At 40.3% G+C, this 24,967-nt stretch overlaps 1 protein-coding gene across 10 annotated transcripts in view; it reads right to left on the bottom strand.

Annotated features, from left to right (window-relative positions):
* The window catches only part of MAPK10 (mitogen-activated protein kinase 10), a 123,328-nt gene that overhangs the window by 47,025 nt on the left and 51,336 nt on the right, over nucleotides 1–24,967 (bottom strand). For 5 of the 10 annotated variants that reach the window (XM_051618802.1, XM_051618800.1, XM_051618801.1 and 2 more), the window contains 2 exons: nucleotides 19,836–19,907; nucleotides 11,147–11,316 (listed from right to left, as the gene is read on the bottom strand). The exons of 1 other annotated variant lie outside the window; for it this stretch is intronic. In XM_051618802.1, the coding sequence (XP_051474762.1) occupies nucleotides 11,147–11,316; nucleotides 19,836–19,901 (236 nt within the window). In that variant the 5' untranslated portion in view covers nucleotides 19,902–19,907. Of the gene's footprint in view, nucleotides 1–11,146; nucleotides 11,317–18,006; nucleotides 18,173–19,808; nucleotides 19,908–24,967 lie in introns of those variants that run through there. 4 more of the 10 variants (XM_051618804.1, XM_051618805.1, XM_051618806.1 and 1 more) reach the window with 4 other exon arrangements.

The following is a 24,967-nucleotide window of genomic DNA, read 5'->3' as shown; positions in this document are numbered from 1 at the left end:
AGATACCTGTCCCTACTTGACCTGGCTGGGCAGTTCCTTCTTGCCTTTCAGTTTGACCAGCAGGTCTTGACTCGGCCATGCTGGCCACTTCCTTTCCTTACAAGATTTCTTACACCTGGGGATCAAGAGCTCTTGTGCTCTATGGAAGGCAGCCTTAAAGACATGCCAGCTCTGTCCTGCTCCCTTGTCCCTGAGGACTGTTTCCCAGGGTGTCCTACTGACTGACTCCTACAAGAGGGTCCTAAGGTGTTTCATGGGTGTTTCCTTGTTGGCTCCTACTATCTCAGGAGCCCCTGGCTCATCTCTGTTAAGACTTTGACTGTGCTGCAGTGTCCCCAGCACTGCAGAGGCAACAGGTTGAAGGTTCTTCCCAGCACCTCATCCCTCTAACTCTGGTGTGTACCCCACACTTTGTCACACACACACACCTGGTATCATTGTTCCCCTCCTCTTTCACATCTAGTTTAAAGCCTTGTCAATCAGCCCCAAAACCTCTAGAGCAAAGACTCTCTTCCCCCCTGGAGAAAGGTGTATCCCATTTGATGCCAGAATTCCTGGTGCTGTGTAGCCCATCCCATTGTCAGAAAATGCAAAACTGTGAACAAAGAGCCAAAGAGCCATGTATTAATAGATTTGATCTGTCTGTTCCTTCCAGTGTCACTGCCTGCAACTGGAAGAAGAATGGAAGCCCAAACCAGGAATGGAGGCTCCCAGACTACAGCCTCTTGGGGCAGGCTGTGAAATGCAGACTCTCAGCAATCTCAGCAAAGAGCCTTCTATATTAAGAAAGTTTTGTCACTGAATGTTGTAGAAACCCAAGAGACACTAAATGTTCCTTTTACCTATCACTACATATATATACATTGCAACAAATACAGTGTTAAGATCTTTCTGAAAAGCTACTTAATATATAACACTGCCGGCGGCGAGGGAAGCAAGCAGTCCAGAATCAATGTGATTGATAAAGCAAGCTTCGATTTATTGAATACACAGTGTTACTTTTATACCCTTTTCCAAACCCACATGTAGTGAATTCATTGGATAGTGACCACGCATAGTGAATTCATTGGATAGTAACCACGCATAGTGAATTCATTGGATAGTAACTACTTGTAGTGATTTCACTGGACGGCAACTACTTGCAGTGATTTTACTGGATAATAACACACATCTGAGTTCCAGGGTTCTTCCTTGTTTTCTATCATTCTACTTCTCTACCTTGTCCTTGAGTTAGTTTAAGCTAACAGAGATTGTTTATACTTGTGTTAGGCTAAAAAAAAGAGATTGCTTGTACAGCTGCTGTTTGTGCCACACTCTCAAGGCCTCTCGAGGAGATAGCAGGGGCCCATGGCCCTGCTGCTCAAGCCATTCTGCAACATAACACCTACTTTCTAAACTCTGGTCATCTTTCCCTTCCTCTAGAAAGACTCCAGCTGCAACTCTGTTTATTACGTATCACTGCTATTTATACCTGCATTACTTGATCCTTCAAAGTTCAGTAGCTTTGCCACTGACATAAGCATTTTGCCTTATTTCCTTCATCCCAGCACAGCAAGAGGGAAAAAAGTTGAAACTGATCTTGATAAACAAGGCACTGATCTGTGTGTTTGAAATACCCTGGTTAGTTAGTGCCAAGATCTCAATCAGTGGAGAGAACTGGTAACCTTGAAAATCACATTTAAGAACAACTCTAATGATAGCTCATCCTCAGCAATCACCACTGATGCATGGAGCAGAACACATCCCATAGACACACACCTAAATGTATATACACATAAAAACAAAAGCATAGATGGATGTATATAGAAATCCTTTTCAAAGTAATTTCTCTCACTTCAAACTCCCTGCCCTTGGTTTCAGATTCAGGTAACTATCACTACAGCACTTTCTGAATAAGTCGTTTTTAGGAATGACAAGAGCCAAATCTTTTTTTCCTGTATCAAGCAAAATGTATGTGAAAATGGTTTATGAAAATTGAACCACAAAACATTTCAAGTGCTTTTTCTTCTTTCTACTTATGGTCCCATTTCAGAGAAGCACTCTAAAATAAATAAATAAATAAATTTAAAGTGGATCCTGGTAGGGTCTGAAATTAGACCTTTTCACACTTTTTTTCCCCGTCCTTTTGACATGTACCTTTTGTGTTTCTAAAGGCAGACACTGATACATTTCTATTCATAAACTGTTGCACATTCCCCTCTTCAAAAACCACCTTTAAAAATAGAAAAAAAAAAAAAATTAGAGTGGAAATTTCTCTCCAAAAAAGTATCTTTAAAAATAGGAAATGTTTTCCATGAAAACTGTGCAAAACAAAAGAATTCCATACATTCACCAAGATGCAGAAACAGTTTCTCCTAAGCAGTACAAGACAAAGGCCACTATAATGAACAAGAGCCTTTCAATGTCCTTATCAGGTTTGGCACCAAGCCTGTGTGCTGAAAACCCAAAAAATAACTAAGACCCTAACAAAGAGTTGCAGACCTGCTGTCAGGAACCCTGCACTGTGTATCAGGTCTGTTTCTCAGACCACAGAGAAATGTGGTGGTCTCTATTCACTATGTGGCAAAAGAAGCTTGGAAAACTGCTGGGAAAAAGAGGAAACACAGGCTAGAATCTATTAAGAAAAAGGAGGTTCTGCAGTAAATTTTGCCCCCTATTACTTGCTGACAAATTTTGTTACTAGGCTGAACCTGCTCTGCTGATACCTTCTTTTAAAACAATTACTTTTTAAAAGTATCAAATTTGCTGATGTTAACAAAGTGCCCTTTCACCAAAACTTCTAGCAGTTCTTAAGGCGACTGCCCTCCAGCACCATCAACACCATAAATCACAAACCTGTGTATACAGAAGCTCCACACCAAAATCTCTTGGACTGACCTGACAATTCAGATGCATCCCCAGCTCTGATCCTTTTGGCTCAATTTGTACAAAAACATCTCTGTGACTCTCTCATCTTCAGCTCGAACCTCAATTTAGTTATCTTTCCAACTATATGAGCTGGCAGTGCCCTAACAAGAACCATTCTGGAATCCACTGACCAGTTCTGCACATTGATGCAAGATAAACTCTTTTTCCATAGTCATTCTGGGGGGACAGGGTAGGGCAAGTAACACAGAAACACACTGCCTGGCACACCTCTCGTAATGGGTGTCATTTTAGTTTGCTTGGTGACTAAAACACTCATCAGGATGCTAAATATAAAGTACATTTACATACTTCTTGTCTGTATATACTCTTCTAATTCTTTATACTTTGCTCTGGAAGAGACCTGGTTGTAGATTACTTTTCTGAACAGAACTGTAAAGCCAGTACTTTTGGATTCTGCATTTCTCTAATCACTAATTCACTAGGTAGTCTGCTAGCTGACAATAACTTTTGTTAACTACCAGCCTAGGAAATTCAAGCTGGTCAGTAAAAGAAGACAAGGCTGTTGGTGTTTTTTTTATTCTGCTTTAAAAGGGATCTAGACCAAAATGCTTTCCCTTATATCTGTGACATGGAAGAGAGAACAATCTAGTGATTTCCAGAGTATGCCTACACTACTCACTCTTTGTGATTTATTAAAGCCAGAGCAAGGCACAAATCTGAAAAGTGGATCAGAGCTGGGGGTGACTATCAATATTCAGAGAAAGAACATACATGGGCAAAGGAAGTTAAAGCATGATTTGTAGTTAAATCATATTCAGTAAATGTTTGCCCAGCATTTGGAAAATGTGTATAAGACACTGAATCTGGCAAAGAGATCTCATATTCAGTCCTCAGAACTGTCAGCAGGGTATGTAAACTCTGAATAGCCTTCAATTTGTGTCAAGCATTAAAGCAGAAAAGCCAGAAGTCCAATTTCCTTGTTTAACAGCAAGTTGCAAGACTGGGAAATACAGACACTAAGGCAGAGACTGTGCATTTAGCAGAGGTTGAGTACCTAGCACATTCAAACTTTCAGTCACATGACAAATCTTCTTGGTTTTGGATCTACAAACTGACTTCATGACTACACCAGAGGTTGATATGCTCTATGCACCTGTTTCTGGCTGCCCCCACGTCTCTGACTATTTGGTGGAGTGTGTGTGCTGTTTGTGTTTGTTTGGGGTTTTGTTGCATAGGGTTTTTCTGGGTGGTGTGTTGTGTGGTTGGTTTGGGGTTTTTGTTTTTTGGGGGTGATGACGGTTGGACTCAGTGATCTCAGAGGTCCTTTCTATGACTATTCTGTGATTCTGTAACTGGTAAAATGGAAAAAAAAGATAACTTGGGCCCTGAAATTTTTCACTCATTGCCCCAGAGCTCTGAAGCCTTTCTTAATTTTTCTCAGATTACGGGCTGCAGTGTCACTTGCACCCACATGAAAGAGTAACAACAGACAGTAATCTGTGCTCTTAACAAGTTGGGTACCTGTTCAGCAACACTTGGAACTTCAGCTTCTGGAAGGCAGCAGGCCTCCTGTGACTCTGTCAGGCTACCAGATGGGTGCCTCAGTGCCTTTCAGGAATCCCTACGAGCATATCTTGCTTCTTTTTGTGACACCCATAGCATTGAGGCAGTACAATTGCTCCTTGTGGACATTAGCTGGGGGTGTCTAGAGTTGTTAATGCCTCACACCTGTTAGTGGTCGTGACACAGACTGGACCTGATCCTTAATCTGCCTGGCCCTCAATTTCCAGAGCCCAATATCTATCATATAATAATAACTGGGAAGGTGAGGGAGGCCGGGGGGATTCACCTGCCACCCCAAGCATGGACCTTTTTCCATTCCACTGTCTCTCAGGTCCCCTCCTTCTGCCTGGTGGCAGGAGGGCACTGGAATCTCTGGTTCTTGTGGAGCCTCCAGATGCTGCCTTTGCCTCATGGATAGTAGGATGTGGCTCCACCAGTCTATCTCCCTCTCACACTCCCTGGCACCCCTTAGCCTTTCCGCTTCCTCCTTCAGCTCTGCAACCATGCTGAGCAGATCACTTACCCGGTCGCATTTCACAGAGCTGCTGTCACCGCTGCGAACGACCAAGGGACTCCCTGTAGCCAGAGACCTGGACAGCTGCATGTCTGTGTGGCCACATCCCTTCTGGCAAGACCTTTGGCCTGAGTGGAAGCTCAGATCCACAGAGGTACTAAGTCTCTGCTGTTCCCGTTTCTCAGTGCCTTAACATTCACATGCTGGTGATCCAGATTCCAAATACAAATGGGAGATCTGCTCTCTTCCTGAATAATCTGGGCATAGATCTATCAGGACAACAAACCAGAATGTGCTGTTCTAGAGGTACATCAGATGGTGATCAATGGCTAACTGAATAAATGCAATTAAATTTTTGGATTTCAGAGCAATGGCACTCCAGAAAATTCAAATAATATTAAAATGTGAATTTAAATTGGCAGTTGGAGAAAAATCCTGAAATGTACAAATAAACGAGTGAGACTTGAAGCTCGATGTGACTTTTCTTATGGTAGTTCAACATTTAAGCACTTCCCAAAGTGAAAAAAACCCACCACATTCTGCCGATAGTTTAAACCATTTGTTCTCAGGACAAAAAAAATATGTCAGGTATTGCCATTGTATGTGATGATACTAGCACTGGGACATATCAGAGAACTGGTATAAATTCACATGCTTATTTCACTAACAGTACAATAATAGTTCACAGCACAACCTGACAGTTATTTTCTCCATTATTCTCACAGAAAACACGTGTAAAACTCTCTCAAGGTCGCCTTCAAAAACCTCCTCAGAAGCAGAGTGTCAAAGCACAATCAGCAAAGCACACAACAGCTTGAGAAGAACACAAGCAAAACTAATGGATACAACTTGGTGAATCTTCAACAGAACGATATAAATTTGCAATGCCAGTCAGCAAAGTGTGCACGATGGGACTTTGTAACTGAAATACAAGGAAGGGAACTCACATAACATACACTCAGAACTGATTCACAGCAGACGCTGGGACTGACACAATTAATACTGGCACTGTCTTCAGGGCCACTGAAATGTCAAGTGTATTTGGGTACAGGGTTCACTTCATTTTTCCTCTGAATGACATGTACTATTTGTTCACCTCTTCTGAGAAAAATTAAGTGATCTATCTATCCTGTGGTGAGAACACCTGTGAGCTTCAATGGAACTATGCCACTTAATACAAGCAGAAATGCTGAGCTCTCTCAAGGAATACAGTAATTCAATTCAGTGGCACAAAGAAACCAAAACGATATAACTGGGGTAGCAGGGTCATGATGAAGAAAGATATTGATCTCTCAAGAACTTTAATACACTAGTGTCCAGCTAAACAGTACAAATAAGGTTGTGAACTAACTGTAAGACACTGAGAGGTCCACTAGTCTGTCTCTTTTCCACTGCACTATAGCAAAAACATAGACTTTGATCAGTGTGGGCTCAGAACTGATTATGCTCAGAAGTGCCAGCTCCTCTTTTCTATGGCTGTTAGGTTTATTGCTATTGCAATAGATCACTTTAGAACCTTATATTCAGAGCAGAAGTCAACTGCACTACACAAAACCAGAACTGAAAACTAACCATCGTACAAAAGAACTCAAGTGTTTTTGCAGACTCAAAGTTCTGATCATCATAGGCACTTTCCACACAGAAGGCAGTAATATTAAATTACAATGTGTTTTTAAGTGGTCCTATTGAATGACTGTGTTCATATCTTTGCAGACCTCCACTAGAGCTCTATGGGATGGAAGAGGTTTCCCTATAATAATTGTGTTAGTATATATAATCCACGAATATATGAAGAATTAGAGGAGGTTTTAGCCAACTCCATCTTAACAAATCTTCAATTATCGGTATCACAGTACAACAGGACACCTCCCTATGGTAGTTCCATGGAAACAGCAACAAGTATTCCTGTACAACAACATATTTCTAGACACCACAGGTATTATTAAAAGCATGACAGGCAACGTACAAAATGATAGCCTGCAAACCACAGCAGAAAATCTACAGGTCAGCTGCCTTGCTTCCAGGCAAAAAACATTCATTTAAAACACAAAGAAATACCCACTACTACATAAACATATTTCTGTTGATTTTATGGAACATGGGAATTCCTCTCCCTCCATTCATACCCAGAGGCTGAAAGGGACCTGTCCCTCTCTCTCTCTCCCCTCCTTGTAAAATAAGGGAGTTCTCAACCCTCTTCTACACATTGCAGAGGGGTATCTTCTTTTAGTGGTTTAAGAGGCACATATCTAATTCAACTCAGAAAACTGTTCTCAATTTGTTTTACCTTTCTGTTTCTACCACTGGCTTGAAAATCAACTTACAGAATCATAGAATCACCAAGGAAAAGACCTTCAAGATCAAGTCCAACCACCTGCCCTACAACTCCTAACCATCTCCCAGAACATCACGTCCACTTGTTTTTTTAACACCTCCAGGGATGGTGCCTCCACCACCTCCCTGGGCAGCCTGTTCCAATGCCTCACCACTCTTTCTGTGAAGAAATTTTTCCTAATATCCAGCCTGAACCTCCTCTGGTGCAGCTTGACCCCAGTTCCCCTTGTCCTATCCCTGGTCACTAGGTAGAAGAAGCCAACACCCACCTCACCACAATCTTCTCTCCAGCAGTTGTAGAGAGCAATGAGGTCTCCCCTCAGCCTCTTCTTCTCCAAGCTAAAAAACTTGTGTGATTAAAAGGTTTTTGCAACTACATCTTGATCTCATAAACTACAAGCTCTGTTTCAGCTGTGTCCCTCTGTCATCATGCCTTTCACAACATGAACATTTTATGCAAACACACCCTATACAGTCTTTCTCATAGATGTCAGTGTGATGTGCAGTGAGCAAACAGCCCACACATGAACTAAGTCGTTTTTGCATAGTGAAGAGGAACTTCCCTGCTCAAGAGATTCCAAGCAGTTTGCTTTCTTCCTGCTGGAAAAAATAATTCTGTCAACATAGTTAACACAAATCCCACTGAAAGCTCCCGTAATTATTTTCCAAAGATACTGAATGCACTACAACTATAGTCAATACCACATTCTGACTGAGTTTATAATTATTTCACATAGGCACAATGACAATTGTAACTAAACCTCACACCATATGGTTTCCTCTTTTTCACATAATTTAATAAACTATCATCCCTCAAAGATCTTAATAGCTTTAATGCTTCCATATTAAGAAAATTACTTTGTCAGATTAATCAAATGAAATCAAGTCCCAGCTTCTTTCATAACCACATTCCCTGCTTCCTATGCTTGCTTCTGTTCCACAACATGAATAATCTTCCAATGCAATTTTTGGCATATATTTATAAAATTGTATGAGAAACTAGAAAATAGTACTCAGTGGCTTTGCCTAGGAACCCGGCAACACCAGCTTCCAGAGCAGCTTGAAAAACATCAAGTCTCTCCTCCATCTCCCTCTTCCTCTTCAATTCCTTCTTGGGCTGCAGACAGCTTGCCTGTCCAAATATATCTGGCAGGCTGCTGGGCACATACAAGAGGGAAGCTGTTGCTAGCAAGTGCAGTTTGGTCCTGAAATCAGAGTGCTGAAGCAGTCCTTGGTATGGAATATCTTGCATCTGATCCATGCTAAGAGATTTGATGACAAATATTTGAAAAATCTATCTCCTGATCCAAATTAATTCATTGTTACATAGGCCCTTTTTTCTCAAGATGTATGAACTATGGTTGTGTGGCCAAGTACTAGATAAAGCAGAAGAGCAGCAGCTCAACTCTTCCCGCATGGGGAAGACAGCATGGACTCCACTTGCCAAGTTGCAAAATTTAGACTAGTCCAGAAGCAGATCACTGGCTGCTACTGCTGGCAGCAGCTCAGTCCTGAAAGGGTTGCTGTCATTTACCAATAATACTCTACTCCATCAAACCTGAAGTTGCTATGTACTAAAGCTGACTCCTGTAGCTGGGCAGCCTGCCACTCCAGCCAGACACCAGGTAGTGTCCTTTTACCTACACTGATCCATAAGGGAAATCCAGAAACAGTGCATGCTGTCCTAAGTCTGAGCCTGAATCCCTCTGAGCTATCCTACCTGCATCTGCCCTTAGTAGAGGGAACAATCAGGGATCACCCATTCAGCCCCTACACTTTTGCTAATTCTGGCACTAAGAGACAGATTTGCATCTCAGATCTGTTGTTATGCTTCTCAAACAAGTCTCCAAGCAGAAACAGAACCATTGGATCTAAAAGGAACAATGACCTAGGTAGGTTTTTCCCAGTGTTTCCATAAAGGCAGTCCTCATGGCTATTCCTTGGAAAAGAACAAGATGAGGAGGGCAAAATATCTCCCTCACCAGAGCCAGCAGCACCCCACAAATACACAACTTTTCAGTATCTTTTTTTTGCTTAAATTAACCTGCTTTTTCTAAATGTAACCCTATATCCATCAAAATATTTCTAGTTTCTAAACAGTGTGAGTTTCTACAGGAGAAACTTACACTATTTCAGTTTACCATGTAAACTTATTAGTACTAAATTATAATCATTATTAACACAATTAGTAACTTACACAACTGAAGATTTTTTAAAATTACATGCTTTTTTCCCTTAGCTAAACAATCTTACACCTTTTTTCATTCATGTATCCCTTCACCATTGATTCTTCCTGCTTTGCTCATCGTTTCTCAATGTATTTCTGGTGAATTATGGCTTATGACAGGTAGATTACAACCTAACACATACTAGGCAAAAATGCTCACTATCACTTAATACTTCTACATCTGTGCCATCAAAATGTAAAAGGCCTTTCCTGGCCTCTCCATGCAGCTCAGTCATTCCACAGGATTTCTGTTAACTTTCACTTGAGACTTAAATTGCTTTCTAATTTGATTTTCTTTCCTAAGGCATCCTTAATTTTTGCCTGTTAACTCTTAGTATGAGAGAGAAATTCACAGGATGTAACTGATTTTATTTAGCTTAACTCTGATACTTTTTGCTGCTCATTATTGATCATTACAGCAATTCAGTTGCAGAAGGTTCAACAAAAGCTGATTTTCCTCTAAAACAAATAGAGGATATTAAGTAGGAAGTAAAAACATTTGTTGCTGTATGTGGAAGTGGGCAAATAGTGCAAAATTAATATTACTCGGACTCAACATGAATTAACTTTCTTTCCCAAAGCTCATTATAAACTAAACTTTAGTCCCTTTGTGTTTAAGATACAAAATAAGGTACTTGAAATAAAGTACCTTTAGATCAATCTTTGGACTTGTGTGGCCTCAAAGTATACCAAACATGGGAAGTGACAGACTATTGTGTTACTGATTGTTGTTAGACTGTCAATGATAGTGCCAGTGGCAATGATCCATTGAAGCCTGCTTGCCCCTAAATTAAAGGAACCTGTTGCTCCACTCTTTCCTCCATTTGTCAGGTAACAGACACTACATCAAAGTCAGAAAATCAGTAATAAAGATGACTGATGGAAATAGACCTAATCTCTGATCAAGTCATAGATAAAAGATGGTATTAGTTACCCTAATGCCTCATAATTAAACAGGTAACAAACACCTGCACAGAGACATTTACATCCAAGCCACTGAAATTTAAGAGCCATCTCTAAAACACAGAGGCAAAAGCCAACCTGGATATCGCAGCTTTTGAACATAATGAGTTTGAATTCCACAAGCCTTTTGTATTATTTAGGAGAGCTACTGAATTTGTCTCTTGTTTGCATTATTCACATCACTGCAATGCTTCTCTTAAGAAATAAAGGCAAAATTAGCAGTTCCCTTGATTCCAAAGGCTTCCATTCTGAATACCTGAAAATGCTGTAGGATGTGACAAGTCTCTATATTGCTCTCTGGCTTTTACTGGACAAAGCCTGGAATTACAGGGTTTACCTGTATATAATGATATACAGGTATATACCTGGGATATATATTTACCTGGGATATTATTTGTGCTGCCTCTGGAAATAGTGCCCCAGTTGTCAATTATGATAAGATCTTTCTCCCACTTTTTTGCTAGTTACATTTGGCAACGTGGAGAAGCAAACCTAGTGCTACCATTCTCACCAGCAGGAGAATATAACAGCAAATGACTAGGCTGCTTCTGCCTCAGGATGTCTGTTGCCTGACTGTTATTTTTGCAATTTTAGGCAACGTCTGTGGCTAGCAAACTGTGAGGAAATGCAAAAGGCAAATCCTATTTAAAAGCATAAGAGAAACTGCTGATACTTACCAAACTATTCCCTGAGCCCCAGAGCCAATAGGTTTCAAGTTCTGGTAGCGTTTGAGAACTGTGAAGGTTGAGTCACCTACTTCCACGCTGTAGAACTGGTTGTCAACTTTGCTTTTGCTCATGTTGTAATGTTTGGCAATATATGATACATCCACTTGTTTTCCAAATCCCTGTTGTACAGAAGAGAAGGCGGGAGGGAGTGAAAAAACACAGAAACCAAGGCTGGTAAAAACCAGAATACTGATAAAACACAGTCAGCCTAATTTTCCAACAGAAATTCTTGTCATTTTAAGGTCATTGTTATAAATCTACAGGAATCCTCAAATGCTCCCAGAAAGTAACCATAAAATGCCACTGCTGAAAGCAAGCTAGTGCATTTTCCAGCTAATGCTTGTGACACAGTTACTCTCAACTCCCAGTCTCTGCCTGCCTTTACTGCTGCTTTATGACTACTGGTTTCCATGGCCAAAAGCCATCTCCAGAAGGAATGTGGTGACCCAGACAGAGCTCCCATTTCAACATACAGCTATCCAGGTCTCCAGCTGCAGTCCCTAGTACTGGAGGGCAGCAGAGACCAGGGGAATGAGCTGCTCAGCCTGGTAGTAGAGCTGAAGGAGGAGGTGGAAAGGTTAAGGAGTATCAGGGAGAGTGAAAGGGAGAAGCATTTTATGACTACTGGTGAGCTCAGTTCCCTGAATACTACAGAGCAAAGTATGTAATAATGAGAGATCAAAATCAGAACTTGGTGTTTTAATTTAGGATTCTGTACTACGTGATGCTGAGCACAGGATGTAAAAGTACAACATATTACAACAGATCTGTCCTCAAGCAGTTGAAAATTCACTTATGGAAGTCAAGACTTTTCTTAACACCATCCAGAAGGAGAAGCAAAAACCAAACCTGCTTCTCTCTGCCTGTGCATTTATTTTCAGTGCTCTCAAAGGCAGCTTCTAAATGTTCTTATTTGTTGCTTCCCCCCAAACAAATAAAAATCTGAATAACCAACTGTGTTATGTGATGGTGGTCTACTATGTTCTATTTGGATGGAGCAGGGGAAAATGTAAAGTTGCTTTGGAGAGGATTATTTTTTCAATCTAAAATAACACAATTTCTTTGTTCCAGGAAGCTGGTTATTAAAACGAGATAAGTGTCCTTGCCAAGAACTTGGATTCTCAGGTTTGCCTTAAGACAAATAATATTCATTTTCTCTCTGTTATCTCACTGGGAGGCCCACTGTCACCAGACAGCATTGGTTAATCCTAACCACCTCATTTAGAGACTTGGAAACATTTTAATAAACATAGCTGTTCATTCAAACAGGAACATCTCATTTCAGAAGAGAATTAAGAAATATTACATTTACTTGTTAATCAGACAAAAGGCAAGGCTTTGAATTTTTTGTTCTAACAGAGAAAGGGAGAGCTTTATGGACACTGACACAGTGTGCAATGTCTCTAAATGAGGTTTGAATTTTTCTCATCTGAGGAAAGACAGACTGCATCAGATTTGCCCTGTGGAACCTTAGTCTTACAACTCCTAACATTACATGAAGAGAGATGTCTAAGTTTGGCTACCTCAGCTATTCATACTAGACATTGAGAGGCTTTATTTTAATAATATGTTCCTGATAGATAGGAAATAATCACAGCTCCCTCTGGCTAGACAAACACGGCTTGGTTTTTTCTGATGTCACTATCAGAACAATGCAGATATTCACCATTAACACCCATTACTCTGAAACCACTGTTACACAAAGTGTCAGCATAAAAACTGCATTCCTTAGTAAGCCTGAATTGTCACCAGCTCTTCTGGAAGTACAGCTAGACTGACTTTTTTTTTTAAAAAAAAGTCAGATGACTCTGTTGAGGCTTGGGTAAGCCAGGCCTGCCATAACTTGTTTGCATCCACACTCCTGATGTGGTATTCCTCACATGGTATGGAGCTACAAGGGAAAAGATACTTTGTCACTCTACATTTAGCTCATCAAAATTACCTGATTTTAAGTTAGGCTGACCCTATGAACTGCTGGCCTCAGAAATCCCATGCTGCTGAGTATGGGATTTCTGAACCACTGCAGTTCCAGCAGGTGCTTATTTTAAATCCAGCAATGTCTTAAGAATCAATTGAAACAGCTTAGAGGAACAACTCTAGTACCTCAGGAATATGGATAATTAATGTGGGCAATTGCTTCAGTCATTTCAACAGCAATTAAAGTGATGTTGATCAATGGGATGCAGAAGAAGACAACTGATAAGACCTGATCAGAACACCCAAGTGTCCTAATGAGCAGCTCTCCTCTGCCTAACAGGGACCCTTCCTTTCTCAATTCCCTCCTAGCTCTGTGTGAGTAGGAAAGGTAAAGTCTATTTTATTTGGTGGTGCTATGATTCAAGGCTACTGACAACAACTAAATGATTCCACACGTGTTAATGGAGGTGAGGGAAAGAATTAGGTAGAAGACCAAAAGGCTGACTCCTCCTTTGCAGTTAGCACAGCACCCAAAGGTAAGCAGGATGCAAAAGAGAGGGTTTTCTGAGTTAGCAGTCACAGTGGCTCCCCAGGGCACCCCACAGTCTCCACCCCAACTCAGACAAAGAGAGGTGATTATGGAGGACAGCACTTTTCAGAGATAGATGCTTTTGATTCTCTCAGCATCCAAAAGAATATAACCTTAAAGCTACAACTGACGTTAAAAGTCAGATGCTGAGATTACACAAATTGACATTCTGAAGCATGGTAAAATCCCGAGTCTTCTTGCCAGTTGCAAAAATGTAGATAAAGGCAAGCCCTGCTCATCTGTGTGCAACTAAGTCAACAATGCTACTAATTTAATGGCTATCCTCCAATTTGTACAGCTGTAATTTTCTCAGAAGATTCAAGTGCCAGAATTCCAGGATGAACAGGCATTTACTGAACCCTCTCAATTTGGACTGACCAGTCACAGGTTTGACTGTGTAAATCTGGATGGCCACAGAAGTCACCACTTGATAAACACAAAGTACCTTTGCACAGAAAGGCCTACTCCATTCTTTTTCACTGTGTATTCTGTATATGTGACAGTTACGGCAGAAATAACTAATTTTCTCACCATAAAGCCAGATTTCTTACTTTTTCTGGATCTCTCTGAACTCAGAAGTTCATAGGTAGTGATCAAGCCTCCTACAAAAAATAGGTTTTTCACCTTGTGTGTGTTTGGGTGTAGTATTACAGATGTTTATCTTACCAGCCACATCGCACTGCCAGTTCCCCATTCTCCTATCCCATTCCCACCCTGTAAGGACTGCATTAGTCACCCAGTCTTCCTGATTTTACTGTGTTTTGAGTGGGTTTTTTTACAGGTAAATTTTCTGCCTTCTTTCCAGCAGTCTTGTCCTAGCCCTCAGACACAATCTACCCTCCTTTAGGAAGTCAACCTTTCAAGTAGCCAACTGACCCTTGTGAACAACTTGATCAATTAATCATTAATCTTCTTACTGTATTTGCTTTGTTCCCTCTACTTTACAACAGATTTAATTAGGTGGAGTACAGTATTTGTTAAGTGCTGGCTGGGTTGTTGTTGTTGGGTTTTTTTGGGGAGGTGTTTGTTTTTTTTAATACACTGTCCTTGTTTAACCTCTTCTATCTGAGATATCAAAAGCTCAGTGGCTTCAGGACTGGCTCTTACCTACTTCTGATTGCACAAGGAGCTGCAGGACTGCCTTCAGTTTTCTTTTCATCCATATCTACTCAAAACACAAAGCAAAGCACTATTTACATATTCTTCACTTGTCCTTCACTTTTTCACTGAGTTTTAACTACTTTTAATTGCTTCTTCCTTACGGGCACCACATTTTTGTACTTGATTTGCAATTGTGGTATCACGTGGTGCTCAGAAGTCACTGACCCAAAGGTATCTGCTTCTTTCCAGGCCAGACTTCTAAGAACGAAGCAATATGTGAGCACAACAAGTAGTTCAAAATGATTCCTCATTCCCCCTGTGCCTGAAGCATTCAACATTGACACAGGTAACATCCAACCCTGGTCATTGTACCAAAGAAGGTAAGGAAGAGAAGACTGATCAAGAAACACTGAGAGACAAGACTCCTTGAGAGAGAAGTTTCTTCAATTTGAACAGTGATCCAAATGGAAAATACAGCTAAAAATAGAAGAAAGATTTAAGAGTACATGAGAAAACTCCAGTAAAGATGTTTGGAAACATCTTATTCAGGCACAGCTCCAGAGATAAGAAGCTAGCAAAGCCACATTGTGGAATTGTGTCCAAAACAGAGGGAAGTGATGGCAGCAGCTGCATCAAACTTGCAGAAGAAATGAGAGGAAACACTGCAGTTTGTATTAACCAGTTTGTTCTGAGGCTGTAGATTTGAAAAAGAAGCAATAACATGGGAAGAAGCAAGATACAATTAAGATTAGGAAAGAGAAATGGGATCACCCAAAGAGGGCCAGAACATCACACCACCAAGAAATTAAAATTACACTCAAGTTATCAACACAAGTGAAGGGAACACAGAAGCACAGTGTGTTAAGAGCACAGGAAAGCCAATGCTGGATTTACAGCTTCTCTTTATTTATTACAGATATTGGTAATACACCATATTTCAAATGGCTTACACTTCTCAGGAAACTAGAATTACACTGACATACTGGGTATTGTTTAAGCTGCTTTCTTCCAGTACACAAACAGGGCAGCAAGAAGAATGACCACCCAAAATGCTATGCCCCAATGCACACCATGGCTTCCTTAAAAAGAAGAAGAGACATGGAATGACAGCACACATGGAGTGTTCAAAAAATTAAATTTCCCAATACAATTATATAATTACAGTATTCACTGCGCATACAATAGCTAATTAAAACATTCTCCTTTTTTGTGAGTAAAAACTCAAGGAGATGAGTAACATAATCACACCTTTTGTTAGAAATAGGGAATTCTTGATACTATAAAGTATCATGTAAGTCCTAGAAACCTAAAACGTAGGTCACTGCTTGTTGATGGCTTATGAATACCAATAAACCTCCAGTTGGATAGAAAGCATAAATACAGGACATTCTGCATCAGGACAGTTTCTTCAATGGAGCTGAGTAGTAACTCCAGCTGATCTCATTAAAGCATTATTTGTAATTAAAGTGGTTTCTCGAGGTTATGATAAAATTAAAACCCAGATCAGATGAATCATCCAAGCAATGGGGATCAATGCAGTTAATAAAGCTAGTCTTTTCTGTTGTAAAATGAGAAGTTTTCTAAAATCATATTATTTTTAAACTGTCACTGAAGTAATGTTGCATCTAGGAAGTCTATACACATTTTCTTCAAGACAGTTAAGAATGACTGTGCAAATACAGCAAGTTAGCAGAATACAGGGATGGAAAGATGTCTAGAGAGAAATTAAGGCTTTAAAAACCCTTTTGTTTTGTGTTTTTTTAAAAGGAGAAGTTGAGTTGAAGTTGGCAAAAATATCCTTGACATGCAAACTAAAATTTCATTCTAAGGTTTTCTTCTGGTGGCATCAGGACAGCACCAATTCCAATTTCAGTATGCAAAAATGCCAACGGATTCTGTCTGGGACATGGAATTGTTTAAAATGGGCAATAAAGACTAGGGATGATGCCATACCAAAGAATTAGCAGGTGAATTTACATTCCTCATTCATGAAATGTTTTCCTAACATGCATGGCCAGGTCACTGATATCTCATTAATCCCATGTCCTGCTTTTCTGTTTAAAAACCTAATTATTGCACCACTGTGGAAATACCATGACACATAAATTCTAATAATATTGATGTGTTTGTCAAAGAAAAGAAAATCCAGGACTACTGCTCCAAGTAAAAAAGCAGCAGAATTACCTTCTAAATTAAGGTGTTCTATGCAACTATGGAATAAAAATTCTGGCAGGCTATGCACATCTTGATGTTGACTAAAAAACTAAAAATTGAAAAACTAAATGAAGGAAAACATGGATGAGGCAGTCAGGAGCCTATTATTCAGGACTTCAAATGTCCTTTTCTACTCAGAATATGCTACTCTGCATTAGAATGTGCTTCAATAAGAATCTCAAGGATCCTATAGATAAAACTTGGTGGTGGTATCAGCCTTACAAAACTCCAATGAAATTCTGTAGGTCTAAAAAAGAAATCTTCTTGTTCTGCCTTTTTTATTATGATAGAAATGCAGATTATCTTTTCCTCAGCCTTAAGAATGATGGCTGTTTCAGAGAATGAGTTGGCTAACAATATATAGCAATATATAGTATATAGTAATATAGTGTAATGCCAGACACAGGTATTTTTGAACTGCAAAGGGGGTGGGGACTGGGGAAAAGAGATATTTACCTATTTTATGCTGATGAGTATTTCTCAGGAAGGGCTGTTCTTTTTTCCTTAAGTTGGAAATAATTAAGATTCTATCCCTGGTTAATTAGCATTTAATCACAGAAAACTAGTACACTCAATGACATAAGCTCTGTGTCACAAGGAACAGTCAACGTCACTTTTCCTTCCTCACACAAAAAACTGTGCCTTTTAGGTCATGAGAAAGTGCCACAAAATATTTATTACAAGAAAAATATGTCCAGAGTACTAACATTCACTGGAGTACTCTACAGTATTGTACCCTCCCTAAAGACACTTCAGCACAACTCTGTATTTTGTAGAAAGTCCCCAGTGGCACCAAAATTCCAAATGGCAGCAGGACTTCTACGTGGTCCAACATGACTCACAAATTTGCATGAGTTTGTTGGATACAGTGTATATTCTAGTACACCACATGAACTTCTTCTGATCTCAGTTGCATGTTTACACAGTAAAAACAGTTTTTACATTTGTTGAACCACATGAAAATATTATTGAGTTCAATTATGCTTACTGGAAACTAGACTTTGGTGGTCTCTTGTCTAGGTACTGCTGGGATCCTTGTCAGTTGTAGACACCTCAAGATCTGACTGGCAGTATCTACCTCTTGTTGATGGTAACCATTCTTCTGTCACATCATCTTGTTTTGTTAACAGCAGTTCCTGAACCTCTTGGATTTACTGATTGAGCAGACAGAAGTTTCCCAAGGGTACAAAGAAACTTTACACTTAGAAGAATTATTAGTAAATCACAGGGCATTTGATTTCCACACTGGCATTATGACTAAGCATGGAATAAACAATATTACTAGCTGGACAATGTTGAACAGCCTCTGAATAAAGATCTGGATGTTTGGACCAAGTATTGCCAGGACACAGATACAACCCACGTCCCTCCCTATGCAATACAGATGGACAGCATCCATGACAGGTAAGGTCTTAATGCAACAGAACACTTAATCTAAAGACTGGTTTTGTACCTAATGCTAACTTTGTGCTTAACTGTTATTTGGATCAGGGCATATCTTTATGGAAGGAATAAATTAACATGAAGCCAAAATCAGCTTTTATCCTCAGGAGAATAAATATTATGTTGGACAAAATAATTTCTGCTCTCAAAAGCAGGGTAAGAATGAAGCCAGTTAGATAAACATATGTACATGAAGAACAGGAGATAGAAAAGGACAGAGAAGACAGTCAAAAAGGTTGTCAAACTGAACAGCCAAGATTCATCCTAGAGTGGATGATTTACTAATTGCAGAGCCAACCTTCTCAGCAGAACAAATATTTAGTACTCCTGAGTTTAAAAACACAAACCTCCCAACACGCCTCACTGTTCTGTGTTAAATGCTTTCATACAAGTAATCACCCTTTCTTTCATAGCATTTTACTTTCACTTACTTGGACCCCATAAGTAATATAAAGGGGGAAAAAAACAGTGTTTACCAGAATTCCATTTCTAAGACTGCAGCATTGTTCCCAACCCTCAAAAAATGAACACTGTTTCTAATGTCCCTCCAGATGGTTAGATTACTGGGGTCCCATCGCACAAAAAAACCCATAAAGAGACAGAATTCAAACAGAAAACACTGTTCAGAAATGAGCAAAAAGAGTAATCTTTCATTCATGATGGAAAAATATACATTTAGATTTGTGACTCATATTTATATGGTAACTAACTTAATTTAACCAAGAGAACCAAAACCCAGACAAATCAATATGCTTTTAAATTTCTATCACAAAATTTCAACCCTGTAGACTTGCAAGAATTGTGACCAAACAATTTCAAGGGTAATTCAGAAATACAGAATTGCCTATAGTGCAGTCTTGTGACTCCAGAACCTGCATGGCACATGGTGTTCAACTGGAGACAAGACAAATCCCACCATTTTCATTACCCTCCCTTCACTTTGAGTAAAGGTAGACTAAGGGACAGAAAATTGAAGTCACACATAAAGGCTCAGGCAAAATAGTTCTAATTTGCACACTTCCATGAAAGCATCTGTGTAGGTACAGTTATGCTTGATTGATCATTAAGGCTATTGAAAGTACAGACAACATTTTTTCTGTTTGTAAACTCTGCTATTAATTTTAGCTAAAGAAAATACCTCAGAGCATTAACTGACATTTTAGCAAAGCAAAATTCAAAACAATTAAGAGCAAAGTTCAAAATAAATAGAAAATTCTGTGATGCGTTCTTCTATGTTTTATATTTACTCTCATTCTAATAACCAGTTACTTGCAGCAAGCTGCTGAAATACACTTCTAATTTTCCTCTATTATGACATGAGCTTCAAAAATTAAGTATATACTGTACCTTGTTTTACCTGTAAGGAACACACACCTGACAAAAGGCAATCTTTACATCCAGTGTAGGTTCACCACAATAATAGAAGAAATGGCGGCTCATAAATACCTGCAATTAAAGGAAAGGAAATCTAGAAATCTTTTATGTCTGATGATGTGCAAGTACAATGCATTTGGACTCTATCTACATTTGGATTATAAAACCAGCCTTGAGTTGCCACCCAGCTTGTAAACAGAAATCAGTTAGAACACTGAACTGTAAATAGGCTGTAGATACTTTCTGATGCTTGTCACAGTTATGGCCTCAAATATGATCTGGTGACATCTGCCAAGTTTTGCTGTAACTGATGCCATTAACTCTAAGTTTATCATGTCACTTGTATATTCCTATATCAACAACAACAAAAATTGGGCCCAAAACATTCTAAACAATGTGAAAATGGGAGGCAGTTATTATTATGAGGAGGAAAAAATCAAGTCCTAAGTTGACAATTATTAGGAAAGTTACAGAAATGGAAAGACTTATTACATCACTGTATAAAGTCATGGCACAACCACTAAATGAATATCACATCTAGTTCTAGTTCTCATTTTAACATCATGCACCTAGATAAGTTAGATACAAGTGTAGTAAGGGTCCAAAGCACATACAGATTCTCTACATGAAACAACTGAACAGAATGAGGATTTTCTTCTAGTCTAGAAAAGCTGTCTGATGGAGATATGGAGATCCATAAAATGAGTGGCACACTGAAAAGTGAAAACACTCTTCCCTATTTCTTTTTACAGTAAAAAGATACATGTGGCATCAACTTAAGTAATCAAACAACAGATTCAGAATCAGCAACAGGAGAGAATTCTTCATACACTGTTTGGTCAGACTGTGAAACTCCTTGCCTTGCTCTTCTGTGGATGTCAGAAGTCAACACAAGTACTAGTATGATTATGCAAATTCACAGAAGGAATGTGCTGAAGGCTGGTAACCTCAGAAATATCACCTCTGACTCAAGACAACCCTGAGCCACAATCTATCACTGTATGTTCACCCTCTGTTCAGATTCTTTCACAGGCATCTGATACTGGCCAAGTGAGCCAGAAACTCCCTGCGTGCCCTATAGCAGCTGTTGTTACTGCATTCCACAAGTACCACGACGAACCCATCCTTTCCTAGCTGCATTCTAGCATGGGACATCAATGAATAAAAACCACAACACAGTAATGCTAGCAGGCTGAAGTGGACTATGTCAAAGGACATAGTTTTTTCTGCATTACTCCACTTGAAAAAAACACATTAAAAACCCAACAACACACAAAAATATCTCCACAACCCCCCCCCCCCCCAAAACAACCAAACACACACACAAAAAACTAAAACAAAACACCCCAACTAAACTAAACAAACAAAAAAACAAAAAGAAAAACTTTTAACAATTACCAACTTCTAGGTAAAAAGAGATACAGAATCATAGAATCACAGACTGTTTTGGGCTGGAAGGGACCTCTGCTGAGAAAAATTGTCACAGAATCATACAATGGTTTGGGTTGGAAGGGAGCTTCAAGATCATCTAGTTCCAGTCCCCTTGCATGGACAGGGACACCTCCCACCAGACCAGGTTGCTCCAAGCCCCATCCAACCTGCCCTTCAACACTGCCAGGGATGGGGCAGCCACAGCTTCCCTGGGCAACCTGGGCCATTGTCTCACCATCCTCACAATAAAGAATTTCCTCCTCATGTCTCACCTTAATCCTGCCTCTTCCAGTTTTTATCCATTACCCCTTGTCCTCTCCCTCCCAGCCCTTGTCCAAAGAGTGCTTTTGTGTAGCCCCTTCAGGTACTGGAAGGCCTCTATGAGGTCTCCCTGGAGCGTTCCCTTCTCCAGGCTGAACATCCCCAACTCTCTCAGCCTGTCTCCAGAGCAGAGCTCCTCCTCTGATCATCTTCATGGCCTCTTCTGGAGCCTCTCTAACATCTCCATGTCCTTCTTATGTTGGGGGCTCCAGGACTGGACACAGTACTCCAGGTGGGGTCTCACAAGAGTGGAGGAGAATCACCTCCCTCGACCTGCCAGCCATGCTTCTTTTGACGCAGCCCAAGATTGCAAAGACTTTAAAACCAAAAATCCCATAACCATCACTCATATATAGCCAGGATTCTGAAAAACTTTGTGCCTCCTTACAGCACTTGTCTTCAGCAGGAACAATTAGTTAACTTCAGGTGTAAATGCCAATAAGTAAGACAAGACTTTCTGTGGAGTAGCCAGGCACTGGAACAGGCTGCCCAGGGAGGTGGTGGAATCACCATCCCTGGAGGTGTTCAAAACACACGTAGACATGGCATTTCAGGACATGCTCTAGTGGGCATGGTGAGGTTTTTTTTCTGTATTAACAGTTGGACTTGATCTTGGAGGTCTTTTCCAACCATGACCATTCTGCAATTCCATGTGATCTCACACAAACTGATCAGTTATTAAGAAACTCCAAGCCACTATTCACCAATACCTGCCAACTTCACTGTATCATGGCCTCCCACACCTGTTCAATTTTTAATGAATGAATAAGCCTGTTATGAAAGCAAGTTTATGACCTTTTCTGCATCACATTTCAGTGTCTCAGATTGCTGCCTCATTGCCCAGTGAGTCATTACCAGACCCTCACATTCCACAGAGGGTTTATATTACAATGAGAAGGAGAAAGTAAGAAATAATTTTAAAAAAGCTTTTAACGTTAGTCATATTGCCAGTGATTTCTGGAAATCCAGAAGATAATTACACTCTCACACTGCAGATGCACACACCATGAAAAACCAGTGGCTGGATGCATTATATTGCTGCAATAATCAATGACTAAAATGTTGTTGGTCATAACATACCATATTCAAGACAGAGCCTTGACAAGAAAGAAAGGTATTTACTTGAGAGTTCAACAGAGGCTACAGGGATGATTAAGGGACTGGAAAACTTGTCTGATGAGGAGAGGCTGAGAGACCTGGGGCTGTTTAGTCTTGAGAAGACTGAGAGGGGACCTTATTAATGTCTACAAATAACTGAAGGGTGGATGTCAAGAATGGGCCAGTTTCTCCCCAGTGGTGCCCTGTGATAGGACAAGGGGAAATGGCATCAAGTGACAACCCAGGAAGTTCCACCTCAACATGAGGAGGAACTTCTTTACTGTGCGGGTGACAGAGCCCTGGGACAGGCTGCCCAGAGAGGCTGTGGAGTCTCCTTCTCTGGAGACTTTCAAGACCCGTCTGGATGTGTTCCTGTGTGATCTGCCCTGGGTGTTCCTGCTGAAGCAGGGGGGTTGGACTTGATGATCTTCAGAGGTCCCTTCCAATCCCTGTGGTTCTAGGATTCTGTGATAATGAAGGAAGGGAAGGCAATCAGGGAAATTTGGTTCCTCACTGAATTTGGTGTGATAGTCTACTGCAAAGACACACCTTGTATCTTATCTGCATTACTAGTCATATACATCTCCACAGCTTTCCACAGGATGACTGTAACTGTTAACAGTCACCCTGGGCAGAGCAATACACTAATAAATGTATGAAATGGAATACATTTTAAAATGCATTCTGTTGTCTTTGTATGCAGCTATTACTTAGAAAATAATAGAGGTATGATATGTTTTAAAGGCCTGGATCAATACTGATATTCCACCATACATAAGATACATCAAATGAATCACTACAGAGCTAAGCCCCTCCAGATGTACACCAGGAATAAGAATATCCTTCCGGAACATGGAGGTCTGCAAAACTTTATACCCAGGGCAAAATGGATTCATGTTCATGTTTTACACTGTGTGTGTCTTCGCATATTGAATTCACATGAGATTCCCTTTAGTGCCTGTAAGGAATCACACATGTATTTAACTTCTGATTTCTTCATGCATGAAATACACTCCCATTCAACTGTGTATATACCCTTGATCAGACCTCCTCTGGTGCTAGCTGACACCACAGCACTTGATGCAGTGAACAAGTGTCAATGTAAAGCAAATAAAGAACTAGCATGATGCTGAGATAATTGTGTCACAACATAAAATAGCTATAAAACAAGAAGCTACTGACAATGTCACCACTCTCTAAGGATCTGAGCTTTAGGTTAGAGGATAAGCATCCAATTTTTCTTTACCCTACTTCTGATGCTTTATCTTTTCAATCTTGTACAAAATCACCTGGGGTGGGAAGTACTGGGGGAATGGAACAGTGCTGATCCAACAAAACACCTTGTAATAACCCAGGCTGACATCCAGTGGGAAGCCAGAGATTGCAATAGCATCACAGGGAGAAAACATCACAACTGGACCTCAGATTTTCCTCAGGATCAAGGCATCTGTATGACAGAACCCATAAAAACATGAAAGTTTCAGCAGTTTATGTATGATCTACTTTCAGGCAAGACAAAACTAGGAGGCACTAGAATAGCAGGGGGAAAGAAGACATTTGAAAGCAAGAGTGAAATGCTGCCTGGGGCTGTAAAGATACCCACTGAGTCTTGCATCCTACCTGGCCTGCTGCTTTGCCATCCTCTTCTTCCCTCCACTCCTCTTCCCTTAACAATAGCTACTATTCCATACAGAAGGGCTAACAACATGCTCCTATTTCAGCCATGAACTTCCCATTCCCCTCAGTGCTGCTGCCAAATGTGTTTTTTCTGGATGAGGACTGTGTATTTTTAATAATGCTTATCTGTCTCTCCAAAGGTCAGGAGGATTATCTCATTATTATTCAAATAGCTCTCAGAAGACTGAAAGGATTAAAACAATACTATTAGTATAACCACTGAGAGCAGAGAGGAAAGCATGCAATGACAGTAGACAAAGCAGTGCAGAAAACCAATATTAACTGTAGTTCTCAAATACAGTCTCTTGCAGTAAATCTTTCTGCTTGTCCTTGAATTCTCACCCCTCCCCTCCCAAAGCTATACAATGTTGGTGTCCCAGTGAATATCTAGGCAATTTGGCAAACAGTCTCGTGGCCTCGGGAGCCTTGTTTTCCTTCCTAGACTACACTGTTGTTCACATTACTGGCTTCTTGATCACGAATGGGGAGCCTGTGTCTGCCTCAGGCCCAACAAATGCAAACTTGGAGCTTGCTGCACCAGTGTGAGGGCCTGCACCCACCATGTTGCCTCTGAGCTGCTTCTCTAAGCTGACACTTAAAAAGCT

Source organism: Apus apus, chromosome 4 (assembly GCF_020740795.1).
Source record: "Apus apus isolate bApuApu2 chromosome 4, bApuApu2.pri.cur, whole genome shotgun sequence".
Lineage (NCBI taxonomy): Eukaryota > Metazoa > Chordata > Aves > Apodiformes > Apodidae > Apus > Apus apus.
Note: the sequence above shows the minus strand (reverse complement) of the source record. Positions and strands in the feature narration are given on the sequence as shown.